The sequence below is a fragment of the Quercus robur genome, chromosome 6, assembly GCF_932294415.1.
Source record: "Quercus robur chromosome 6, dhQueRobu3.1, whole genome shotgun sequence".
Classification (NCBI taxonomy): domain Eukaryota; kingdom Viridiplantae; phylum Streptophyta; class Magnoliopsida; order Fagales; family Fagaceae; genus Quercus; species Quercus robur.
Genome location: NC_065539.1, coordinates 34722029 through 34734968, shown reverse-complemented (window position 1 = coordinate 34734968; position 12940 = coordinate 34722029). Strand labels below are relative to the sequence as shown.

At 39.5% G+C, this 12940-nt stretch overlaps 2 protein-coding genes across 2 annotated transcripts; one reads left to right on the top strand and one right to left on the bottom strand.

The window, feature by feature from the left end:
* Positions 1 to 632: 632 nt before the first annotated feature.
* LOC126688564 (eukaryotic translation initiation factor) lies at positions 633 to 6500 on the bottom strand. Its single transcript, XM_050383300.1, has 5 exons — positions 6226 to 6500; positions 5575 to 5743; positions 5328 to 5453; positions 1024 to 1089; positions 633 to 938 (listed from the first exon to the last, which is right to left on the bottom strand). The coding sequence occupies exons 1-5, from the start codon at positions 6441 to 6443 to the stop codon at positions 891 to 893; spliced, it is 627 nt and encodes a 208-aa protein (XP_050239257.1). The 5' UTR covers positions 6444 to 6500; the 3' UTR covers positions 633 to 890.
* Positions 6501 to 9097: 2597 nt separating this feature from the next.
* LOC126690130 (uncharacterized) lies at positions 9098 to 12353 on the top strand. Its single transcript, XM_050385263.1, has 3 exons — positions 9098 to 9169; positions 10980 to 11772; positions 11914 to 12353. Exons 1-3 carry the CDS (start codon positions 9098 to 9100, stop codon positions 12351 to 12353), a joined length of 1305 nt encoding a protein of 434 aa, XP_050241220.1.
* Positions 12354 to 12940: the final 587 nt, after the last annotated feature.

The window sequence follows — 12940 nt, the reverse complement described above, 5'->3', positions numbered from 1 at the left end:
AATTGTTATTATATATACAATTAACCAATAAAAAAATTATTTTTTAGAAAAATTATCACATAAAAAATCTATGAAATATTTTTTTTATATAGATAAATAAAAAAAATATTTTTTTCACGTGAAATAATTATTTTTTTTAGAATGCCTAATGATTTTTGTTTATAAACTTTTAAAAAGCAGATTCAACAACTTTGTATAATTAAAAATTATAGCTAATTTTACTATAAAATGGACTATTTATATTATCAATAAACTACAAGTACAAATAATAATCCAATCTTATGAACTTATTTAATACTATCACAATCAAATATCCAATCCCTACAATATACATTTATAAATATCAATATCAAATAAAGTATATACTTCAAACAAGCCTAACGTTCACAGGTACATTATTATATTTGAGCTCAACTTGTTTAATATTCGAGTCTAAACTTAAACATGAGCTCTCATTTGCTAAATAAATGAACATAAAACAGATTTTTTCCAAGATGAGCATGATATGTTCATAAACAACTCGATTCATTTACAACCATAAGAGATACAATTGTGAATCGCGTATCATAAATGCATATCAAAATCAACAATGCGTGGTTAGCTTTTCTCAAGTTACCATAGTAGGAAGAACAGAAGCAAAATGCAATATCTATTTAACATTCAGTTACAGGTAGAGGGCAGAGCAAAACAGCCAGTTATATAAATGGAAATTTTCCAAAAAATCAAAACATGAAGAACGTTATAGCATTACATCCCTTAAGTCTATTCACTGAAAGAAAATGAAAAATTTCTGTGGCGCGGTGTCATTCAGTGATCATAACAAAGATAACAGTCTTCATCCCAATTCCACAACCAAAAGAAGGAAAACCTCACAGCAAATAATTGCATGATCACACACCATATCGAGATTTAGCTGATCTGTCCCTTTTGGAATCATCCTGTAATGACCAAGGCAGTTAGAGATACCAATACGCACACAATGGACATAAATGCATTCATATTTGCATATAACAAAAAACTTACATGGAAGTTGTAAGTTATTTTATCGGTGATGTCAATGATCTCCTTCCACTTCCTCCCAATGCTCATCTACATATGAAAAATATATACATTCATCACATGCCAGGTCAAGCATTTAACATAATAATCCATAATTCAAGCATTATTATAGCAACAGTACATAGGGAAAAATTCAGTTTCTTAGGGTAAAAATATAGAGGTTCTTGGAGCCAATTATGGTTAAACCAAAGAGCAACAATGGAGAGACACCAAATTCAAACTACAGCAAGAAAAAAAAAATCATTTTGTCAGTGCAAACATTCAAGTTGCTATAACAAAATGTCATCAGATTGGTGCAGCCAAAAGAATGTACAAAACTATGTATTGTATGATTTGCAGCAAAACATATAAACAACAAAAACAAATAGAGAGAATTTTGATTATGCCATAGTGACAATTGTAAGAATGTAAAGCATCTCTCAATTAGATATACCTATTCTCAAGTTACAAGGATATATATTCTCAAAAAAAAAAAAAAATACAGGGGTATAGAAAGGAAATGTCCTGCTATCAACAACAGTGGACTAATGCAGAACAGAAATGGCCTGCCAACCACAACAGGACTGATGCAGCACGGATTTGCAAAAAATAAGAAACAAAAAACCCTAGGCTTCACCACCTAAAGGTAACATCAACACCAAGCTGTACTAAACTGTCTAAACATCTCTAGTTAAAAAATTTATTCAAAATGTACCGTCTCCATCCATTTCTAGGGAGAATTATCTGATGAGACAGGCTTATGGAACAACCCCCCCCCCCCCCCCCTCTCACAACATACGGGCAAGTGTGTGGGGCCCACCAAATGTGAGGGGGATGCTTTATAAGTCTCATGGAAAATTTTCTCAATTACTAGAGCCTCTTTTTAATAGGCTTCAAGATTTAATTAAGGCACAATTACATCCCAAGAAATCATCAATCATAATAAAATCAAATTCAAAAATAAAATACAGTATCTAAGAAAATAATGAAATAGTAAACTCTGAAATAATTTTGGTTGGTTATGCTCCCTGCATTCATTCTCCCTTGGTAGGAGAAAATCAACCTTGAATTTTGAAATGCTTAAGGATAATAATTTTGCACTCAAAACCTACACTAATTCTTGAAATACTGCTAGCAGCACTAAGAAGGAAGAAAACTTTTGCACTACCATATCACTAAATTCACATGGAAGGTAAAAATAATGGATGGAATCAATTACAGCCTTATCCTCGAGAAACACCACCTTAGTAGGCCATTTCACTTCATACACCACAGAGGACTGATGAGTAGTAGATACACCATACTCATTTTTCACCAAAATGTGCACCCTCTAATTCATGGCTCTCTTGTTTTAAATTCTCCTCATCAAGTAGTGATTCTTCAATAGGCTATATTAGGTCTACCACACATGGTTTAGGATGTCTTAAGTCCACATTTTTTGGCACTTTTCTTTTTCAGCACTAAGTTTTAGTGGTGGTCCTTGATGTTCCTTCATCATCAAGATTTCATTACCAACACTATATTCTCTCTCATTTGTGAAGCTGTGGTTGCTACTGTCATTTTTTGGAGGAAGGACCATTGACTTGATCTTTTTCATACAAGTCTTGGACGGCTTTCGGGATGGCTTCAACTCATGCTAGACAAAAGCGGGCTTAGTAACTGTGTGAAAATTAATCTTGTCCTTTTCAAATTATGCCATGTATCCAGTAGCAGGTTTATCACTGTCTTAGACCATTTCCTCAATTTAAAAAGTTATCATGATAAGATTGGGATAGGTATTTCCCTTGATAGGATTAGGGAACATATTTCTCTTTGAGTTTTTTTTCATTTATACTCAATCAGTTATGGTAGGATTTTTTTTTTATTTTTTCCTTTTTAATAAGGCTTAGTTCTTAATACTATACCAGTAATTTTTAGCTCTACCTATGAACTTCATTGTGGCAAAACTAACCTTATTGTCCGATAAACCTACTTACTCAAAGAATTGGTCCATCTCATGTGACCAATTAGTAAAGATCCATGGATCTTAACAACCATCAAAAGTAGATGCTTCTAACATAACCATCATGCACTAAAATAATCAGCTTCAACAAGTTGAAATAAGACTCCACTAGCTGACCTGGGATAGGCTAATTCCTAGCCTGCGACCCATGTCGAACTCGTGTTGTATGAGCCACTTTATGTTATGATTTTTCAGAAATTGCTTGTGTCACTGTGTCATAACCATATCCATGTTTGTGCTTCTTAGGTCTGAGCTGAAGAAGAAATGCAAGTGGGACCATGTACTGTGAGCAGTGGACCAATGAATGTGAATAAAAGGTGCTGGTCCTACCTAACATATCTAGGTTGTTGGGTGTGGAACTAAATCTAAGGGGCCTCATGTTGGGACTCTAACGGGCTTAGTGGCACATTGTTGACCAGAGGTATGAATCACATATTAACAACAATTCATTTTTTCCGCAATGACTGATGCAAGCTAAACCCACACTTACACAATCTCAGCTCCCTTGGATGGAACTCTGCTGGGTTAACCTCAATGACGATGTGGTGATGTAGCTTGATAGCAACAAAAGGGAAAATCAAGATCGGCAACATGGCTGTACAGCCTGTACTTTCCAGCATAGCTATCGTGATGCGTCTGGGCAAAAGGACAAGGGCAACAGTGCAATTTTTACGAGAAGTTGAAGATTAGCAACGTGGGTACAGGGCCGAGCCCAAGTAACAACAAATTGGTCGGGGATAAGCACTGGGTGAAGGGGCCTTGGGTATGGGTTGGACTAATATGGGTCGGAATTATTTGGGTTGTGGGTAGGGCAATCTTTTTTATGCGTTTTAACTTGGTGATGGTGGGAGGCTGTCATGGTTTTGGGAAGTGACAGGGATTTGTGTGTGATTGCGATGGTAGTCCGGCTCAACTTTGATAACAACAATTTGTTTTAGGTATGGTTTATGGGCTTGAGTTGATTGGATTGTTGGAATCTGGTCATAGAGTTGTGGTTGAGGCTTCTGGTGCTTGGCATGGTTGACATATTTATGTAAGATAAATTTGGGTTCAGAAAGTGGTTTACGAGGCTTCGTTGTTTAGGGACTGGATTTTGTAAATTGGATCATAATTACGCACTGACAAGTTGATGTAGAACAGTATTGCAAAAATATAAAACAAAAAACCCTAGACTTAACCACTTAAGGGTACTTGGAATCGCCAAAAAGCTGTAGAGAAACATCTTTAATCAAAAAGTTTTTGCTCAAAATGTAATATCTCAAGCCACTAATGTAGGCTTTAGGGATTACATTAAGGCACAATTACATCCCAAGAAATTCTCAATCATATAAAAAGCAAAATTCAAAATGAAATTTGGTTTGAAAATTAAAATTCAAAAATAAAATATGATATCTCAATAAAAATCTAAAATAATTTGGTCTCAATCAGCAAAAGTGAGAGCTTTTTGCACTAGGGCCTCTTTAAACTACCCTCCAAAATACCAAAAAAAAACAATCCCCTTTTTGTATCTTTCCATGCAATGTCTCCTATGAAATCAGACATAATTTATAAGTGAACTACCACAAACTTAACAAATGCTATGCAGAAAACACCCACTTCAATTGCAAGATAAAACACTTTAAGAGCATTTAGCATTAGTATTCACCACCAATTTCATCACATAATCAAATAAAAAATAATGAGGAATCATATTTTATTGGTAAGTTTACATATGCACCCAGTGGATTTCGAACTCACGACCTTACCCTCCATCCTTTCTTACAGGGGAGGAGGTGTTGTTTGAGATAGAGCCCATTGATAAATATAAAAATAAAAAATGAGTTATCTTAAGTATTAGCAATAATAAAACCTAAAACATGAACGGAAAGGAAATTACAACATTACCAATACAGACAGACGTGTTGAGCACTTCAATAAACATTGAAGGAAGCAACATAAGATTTTACATACGAATATAGTCACATAATATGCATATCAACCTTCTCCTTCAAGGTTGCAACATACAGCAACATAAACCTTAATGCACACAGTAACAAAGAGACAAGAAATATAAATAAGAGTCCATAATCATCTCTTTTAAAGAGAGAGAATGAACAAAACCTTCACAAGCACAAAGGAGTTTTTCTGAATAAATGCATGCATGTGCAAGCACACAAAAACACATGATTAATCAGATGCAACAACACGGCCTTCATGAATCATCAATTCAGCCGAAGGTACACAAAATGCATGCTTGAAAGCAATTAAAATCAACAATAAATTTGATTCCCGGAATATGAGGTTAGACCTGGGTTGCTTCATTTGCAGCTGTCTTGGTCCATAATGCTAATTTGTCCTGCCTTTGGCGCACACTCGCAACAACACCACAAATCTCATCAGCCTCATCAAATTGCTCTCCAATCAAAGCCATCATCTATCCAATAAATAAATAAAAACCTAGTAATTAGCACAAATGCCCACAAGTTGTATTCTAAAAAGACCCAACACTCAAATATCCACAGAATGAAAAATACAGGGAGAGTGAGGATATTTACAGTTTCAAGCCACATGGTATCAAGGCCAGCCTTTCTGTTGCTGGTGACGGACCACTTTCCTCCAGCAGCACACTCGGGATCTTCCCATTTGGGTTCAATCCCAGCTTTGAACAAGTGAAAATCAGCATTTGCAGGCAACTTACTGGGCTTGAATATCTGATCATACAAACTGCACTCAAAGATTTCACATTTTCCATTTAACTTGAATGAAAAGAATCAAGTCTCAAATTCTCTTTTTACTTTGGTCAATATAAACATAATTAAGATTAGCAATACACAGAAAAAAAAATTATTATAATTAGAATACATGCCAAAAAAATTCCTGGGTTTCTATTAATGGGAAAGAAAAGCAAGAACAAACAATATTGAAACAACATAAATCAAAAAAAAAAAAAAAAACCAAAGCTATAAACCCCAGTATAAATATTGAGTAATACAAGGAAAAAGAAATTAATACAAAACCCACTATTGTTCTGGATCTTAAAAAAAAAAAAAAAAAATGAAAAGCCTCGAAAAGCAAGCTATATTTCTATTCTTAACACATACAAAAACGAAAGAGGGCAAAGATGAAGAGGAACCCAGATCAAGAATCATAGTAATAGACACAAAAACATGAATAAATCAGGGAATTGAGGAAGGTTAGAAAGGTACCACCAGAAATCTTCGACGGTGTCGAAGGTGTAGACCTTGCGGAGAGAGGTGCCCCACGCCGCACCTTGTTTGGGTTTGGACTGGTTGTCGAACCAGAAGGTCCACTTCCTCTCCAACCTGTGTGGCTCTTTTGTCACTGCCGCAGGCACTGTCTCTGTCTCCGCCGCCGCCGCCGCTGCCGCGGTAACACTGGGTTCCATCGCTACCTCGCTCGCCATTCCTTCGTGAGTGATTTTCTTTTCTTTCTCTTTCTATTCTTAAGCGCGTGTGATATAGGTTTGTATGTTGTTTTCTGAAATTGGGCCGGTTTGTTGGGGTTGATTGATATAGGCTTTTTGGATGATGGGAGTTTGAATTTAGGACTGGCCCAAGGCCAACTGCGATTTTTTTTTTTTTTTTTTGGGCATAAATGAATATTAATACTTTGGGCCAAATTTGCTAAATAGCACAATTTTTTTTGAGAAAACAGTAAGAAAATTTCATTAATGTAAATCAGACTGGTATACAACATCCAAATCACTAGGTAGATATTCTACCCATACATTAGTATCTATAGATGAAACTGCTCTTCTAGCTAGTGCATGAGCTAGCTTATTTCCTTCCCTTCGAACATGCTGGAACTGACAAGACTGTAATGCAGCCCCTAATCTCCAAGTATCTTCAACCACATGCCCATATAAAGTGTTACCCTTTCACCTGTTCCCTAAAAAAGCATATCTTCTGGGCTAAATAACACAATTTTAGCAAGCTTTCAAGAGAAACGCATTCTAACATAGTTATTTAATTATGTAGCACATTTTAGAAACTCAAGTTCTATGCAGCTCACATGGCATGCCAAGCAATGGAGCCCATATTGCTTGGAGCTTAAGTTCCAAAAATCTGCTACATAAGTAAATAACTTTGTTAAGGTGTTTTTTTTTCCCCTAAAATTGTGCTATTTGTCAAATTTGGCCAATATTTTGACTGAAATACATTGTTGATTCTTTAAGTTTACTTACCTAGCGTTTACTTTTCCCATTGTGCAATTGGACTAGTTTGTTGTAAGTGATTCATATCGGCTTTTCGAATGGTGGGTTTTTGTCTTTTGGACAGTGGCCCAAAGTCAACGGTGTGACACTTTATTTTTTTTATTTGAATAAGTATATGTTAATTTTTTTATAATCTAATAGTTGGAGGAGAAGGTATTTGAACCCTAAACATCTTCCTAGTCTTAAAATATATATATATATATATACATTGGCATCTCCATTAGAAACATCTATAGATAAATAAAAGGATTATTAGCACCATATATTAATATTATTGATGAAAGTGGAGGAGAATATCTCATTCTTTTTCCACTAGCAGAGAGAGAATAGTGGAATTAGGGATAGTTCCCACTAAAAAAATACTTGAAATTACATGTATTACTTGGTCTCATTTTCGAAGAGAATCAAAATTCAAATCTCCCTTTTCTATATTTTTTATAATTGAAGTGATGTCAATTGTGGTTCCCTGTGACTTGCACTAATTCAAAATTTATCACCTTAACAAATGCTAAGAAAAGTTATGAAATTCATGATATCTATAGTACTGTTTGAAAAACAAAATGTAAATTGTAACTTTTTGTTAGTCATTTCAGTAAATTTTGTCTTATCTATACTACTATTTAAGGGGCTTCTCCTATTTAGACTGAATTTTTTTTGTTCTAAAATACCCCTACACCCTACGTTTAAGTAGAAACAAAACTTGAAAATAACATTGTTAAAATACATTTCTAACTCTCATGCCTTCAAAATAGGACCAGTCTACAATGTTAATTATTGCTTCAAAAAATCCAACTGCTATCTCAACTCCCATTACACACCAGTATAAAAAATAAAAATAAATAAATAACTCCCATTGCAAGCCAAAAAAAAAAAACTCACTGCCAAAGAGTTTGAGAAAAAGGAACCCACACGTTATTCACATCTCCCACCTTCCTCACTCCACAAATAATATTCAAATTAAACAAACTCATGAGTTATAAACTTATCATGGGCAAAGGTTCTTTCTACCTCCCTCTCTCTCTCTCTCTCTCTCTCTCTCTCTCTCTCTCTCTCTCTAGTACACTTTCTTCAACAAAACTGCAATACCCAAAGGTTTGCCTTTAAGTTTTTCTTTCATATGTTTTTCTATGGTTTCGCTCCAATGATGTTAGGAGAAAATTTCCAACCAAGTTTTCCAAGAACAGTAGTTTTTAACTTTAATTCACTGTAATGTCAAATTTCAAAGTTGTCCAAGGGAATTTCGTTATTTAAAAAAAAAAAAGGGATATTGAGATGAAAGTTTTTCATTAGTGACAAGAATCAAAATCAACAGGAACTTGCAATTCAAATCAAACAAAATTAGAGTCCAGAATATTAGTACGTTACTTTTGCTCTATATTTAGTCTCTGTTAGGAGTATTAGGATGGTGTTATTTTAAAGGTTATCAAGTTTTGATATTTATTCTCTGCAGAATTTTTTTTTTTTTTTTTTTTGGGACTAATATAGGACTGCGTTTATTTTCATATGAACTATTGCCTCCTATCCTATTTATTTAATGTTTGCTATTTTTCTTATATTTAATCCTCTTTTTTTGTCTCTATTTTTTAGGGTCACATATCAACAATTTTGTTGAATTGCATAGCAGGCACATTGAGTTCGGGTGAGAGACTATGTTATTGTATGATTCAAGGCTTATATAATAAAGTGGTAGTCATCTATCAAGTGGTTGTTTAATAATGTACTTGTAAGGGCAGTTTTTGGGGCTCAGGCCCAACAGGTGGGTGGTTCTGGCCCAAAAGTCCCTCAACAATGAATTTGTAGAGAGTAGGTTACAGAACTAGGTCTTTGACAGCGGGAACGTAATTATGAACAAGCCATGCAACCAGTTGGACGTAGAGATAATCCTCCAAGCTTTTGGAATAACAGTCCGTGGGGCTGTATCTTCTGCTTTTTTCTCTAACTCCTTTCTCTTTTTTATATCTTTTTCTTCTTCCTCTCTGCCATCCCTTGGCCATGGGGATCTCTTTCTCTTATATAGCATCCTTCCCAAGATCACGACCCTACACTTGTTAATCATCTGGGCCTTTACTTGAGTGCCTGTCCCATAGGACATCATCCCTCTTTTCTGTGAGTTGCACTGGCCAAGATGATTTTGTGCGCCTGTCCTTTCCACATTAATGCGGCTGGAAAAGTAGCTCATTGGCATTTAATGCGGCAATCGTGGTTGCCCCCCTCCCTGAACGTCATGCACTGTTCCTTCGTATTGGATGACTTTTCGCCATGTATAGGGTTTGAATTGGACACACACTTGGCGAGTCCGAGGAGGTACTCCTCCTCGGACGCCCCTAAGCAGGCCCGGCCCAACATGGTTGGGCCGGGATATCCTGTGCCCATGTCTTTTCTTCTTGTCGTGGTTGGGCTTAGTACATGTACTATGGCCCAACGTCGACTGACGGATTTTACCCCCACAATAGCCCCTCAAAATTCCTGCCTTTTTTCTGGGTCCGAGGAGAAAAGGCGGAATTTTGATACTCACTAGACAGTTCGTGGTGAATCGCTGCTTCACACGTGTAGGGGGGGGGAGCATGCCTTCACGTGCCTCATTAATGTTGAGGGCATTTAATGACTCAGGGGAAAGTAACCGCAGCTTTCGAGGTTCTACACTTGTCCGATCCAACGGTTAAAGGCCGGATCTACGGTGGACAGCGTTTCACTCGCCTTAGACGTAAGTGCGTCTGTTCAACTCCTTCCGAGTATAATAGGTTTTGAGGACGTTTGTCCCTCACTTTTGACGAGCATTCCAATATTCAAAACGTCTCAGAGCTTTCTCCTTCAGTCCGCTCTCACTTCCGCTGCCATTCTCTTGAAGACTCCTTCGAGCTTCTTACCCATAAGTGCGCGCTTCTTCTCCGTTATTCTTCATTAATCATACTGCCTTCAAGTCGTTTTTAGGATTAGAGGGGATGGGTAGGCTTCAGAAAATGGTAGATTCTCCGGCCGGTATGGCGGGCTTCAGGGCGAAGTATTGTATCCCACCGGAGATAGGTTTAGAGTACTGTCATCTGGAGGACATTTTGTTCAAGCGGAGAACAGGGGAAGTCGCAATTCCAATGATAGCCTTTGTGGAAGGAGGAATGACTATTCCAATGGGGAGAATAACTAGGAATTACCTACGTGGTCATAGATTGGCCCCCCATCAATGCACCGCTAATCTATTCCGGATCCTGGGGTGTGTCGAAACCCTGAACGATCAGATGAACCTCGGCCTCTCATGGCACGACGTGGTTCATCTTTATGAATGCCATAGGCTCGGCGACTCATACTATCTAAAGTCCAGGACTGACGAAGTGAGGTTGATATCCTGCCTTCCGAAGTCCAGCAAAGGCTTGAAGGACGACCATTTGATCGTCTCCGGACCATGGCATGACAACCCTCACTGTCCGACTAGGGCGGGAACGCCAGGTGGGGTGTCGTAGAACTAGATTCCGTGGGGAGGACTTTAGTTTCAAGCTCCTCCCCCTCCTTTTTCTTTTATTTTAAACTTGTTGACTTGGTTGCATGTCTCCTCGGACTAACATAAACCTTTTAACGGCCTTCGCAGACAAGGAGCAAACATCCCCTCGGCTGAGCTTGGTCAATATCCCGGCCCTAAATTACCTCTTGAGGTCCGAGATCTTCGTTAGCGAGGACGGACAACTACGGTCGGCTCCCTTGATTTTGGACTTCACTCCACTCACTTGAGCCCAGGTGGAAGCCGGACAAGCTATAAGGGCTGGCAGTCCGAGGTTGGCACGCATTGACGTTTCCATACCAGGGTTTCTCGCTGCCACAGACTTGCCTCCTGTTCAGTTACCTCCCCAACGTGCCTTTCCCCCAGTAGTTATCCCAGAGGAGGAGGCTGGCTCTTCACATTCATCCTTAGAGGATCAGATAGACCAGTTTCAATTTACTGAGGAATGGAAGGCTTCGGTCAGAGTAGTAGAGCTCTCCGACTCTGACGCTGAGTTAGACCGCGCCTCAGCGGCTCCTGGTACTGGTTTGGTCATCGCACAACCTGATATCAGTGAAGACACAGGAGAAGAAGAAGGAATGGATCTCCAGCCGAGGACTGGCCTCAGGGGTCTTCTATCTAACAGGTCCAAGGGGCAGACCTCCAAGGAAGTCTCGAAGGGACAGACCGTCCCCAAAGCTCCCGCTCCTCCTCCCCCTCCCTCATCGGATGCGGCGCTGCAGCCTATGCCTAACTTAAGGCGAAAAAGGCCTGTAGAAGAGACGGAGGAGGGAAAGGTTGCCCGTGAGAAGGCCAGGCCTAAAAAGAAGGGCAAGGAAACGAAAGAGCCCCGAGAGAAAAGGACCAGGTCCACTGAGAGCCGAGAAGAGGCGGCCATTCTGAGGGGACCACAAACGTGGTCTCCTCGGATCGAGTTAGACGGCGCTCCAATCCTCTGGGATGCGACCCTATGGGAATCCCAGCGAGAGCAGGCTTCGTTCTTGGCCGAGGCGCTGCAGCAGCCTCTTCTCTTGCCCCGTGACATGGAGGGTCTCAGGAAGACTCGTCACCCAAAACTTTTCATGTCACTGAAGAGGGACATGGCCATGGTAAGTGGAATCTTCTATCTTGTCTTTGTACTGAGTACCCTCTTATTGTCTTGTTTTGATATCGTCTTCATTTCCGCCCGAGCGCAGGTCACTCAACAAATTTATGTTGCTGAGGAGTGGGCCAAGAAGGCCCGTGAGGATATGCATAAAGAGGCTCAGTCCCGTTCTGCAGCTGAGAGGGCCGCTGGAGATCTCAAACGAGATTTTGATCGTCAGGGTAATGAGCTAAAGGAGGTGAAGAAGGCCAATGCGAGTGCAGAGGCTGGCCTGAAAAATGCTGAAAAGCAAGCTGACGAGCTGCGCAAGCAGCTCCGTCACTCTGAGGAGAGACTAGCAGCGGAGCAACAGGCGGTTTCGGAGCTTAAGGCTGAGCTTGCAAGGACCAAGGAGGAAGCTCGCTTGTCCAGGGAGGTTGCCGAGAAAGCTGTGGTGGCTTCATATGAACGTGGAGTCCACGATGCTGAGGAGAGACTGGCCGAGGAAGTCGCCACCGTCTGCAGGGAATACGTCACTTCGACCTAGGGCGTGGCCATGGATCGGGTAGCCGTCCCCGTAGATTCTGATCTCAGGAAAGCTGAGAACATCTTTTTCCCTGCAGAAATACGTGAGATTCCTGGCGAGGTCGCCTCCACTGAGCCTCTTCCAGCAGATTCCTCTGTTCCCGAGACTGGGGGCACGGAGCAAGCTACGCAGGGCCAGTCACCCGAGGACAGTCTTCGCATCTGAGAGATCCTTGCCCAGGCACAGGAAATCGCCCCGGAGAACCCAGCAGCGGATGATCAGCCTGCCCCGACTCAAGGCCCTTAGGGACGTAGTATAGGAATTCGCTTGTTTTGCTTTTTGTGCCTCGTTTTGTTTGACCCTTGCTAATGTTTCTGAACTGAGTTACTTTGAACATTATATGACAAAAGTTATTTCATTTCATATATCGTTACTTTATTCTATTTTGTTTTCATCATGAATGGATATTGGTTTTGCCATTTTACTGCTGAAAGTCAAGCAATAATGAATGAATACGTTAGAATGGCGATACTTTATAATTGGGCAAAAACGATTACAATGCTGACTTCTCCCAAGTCCGTGGCTAAGAATCCGTGCAGGACTTAGGC

Excerpts from the sequence above, each read along its gene's own strand:
- LOC126688564 (XM_050383300.1), bottom strand. The coding sequence starts at position 6,443 with ATGGCGAGCGAGGTAGCGATGGAACCCAGTGTTACCGCGGCAGCGGCG. Across the intron at positions 5,744-6,225 it reads ACCGTCGAAGATTTCTGGTG|TTTGTATGATCAGATATTCA; the intron begins GTACCTTTCTAA and ends CTTTGAGTGCAG. Across the intron at positions 939-1,023 it reads AAATAACTTACAACTTCCAT|GATGATTCCAAAAGGGACAG; the intron begins GTAAGTTTTTTG and ends TGGTCATTACAG.
- LOC126690130 (XM_050385263.1), top strand. The coding sequence starts at position 9,098 with ATGAACAAGCCATGCAACCAGTTGGACGTAGAGATAATCCTCCAAGCT. Across the intron at positions 9,170-10,979 it reads GAATAACAGTCCGTGGGGCT|GTGGAAGCCGGACAAGCTAT; the intron begins GTATCTTCTGCT and ends ACTTGAGCCCAG. Across the intron at positions 11,773-11,913 it reads CTTGCCCCGTGACATGGAGG|CGCAGGTCACTCAACAAATT; the intron begins GTCTCAGGAAGA and ends TTTCCGCCCGAG.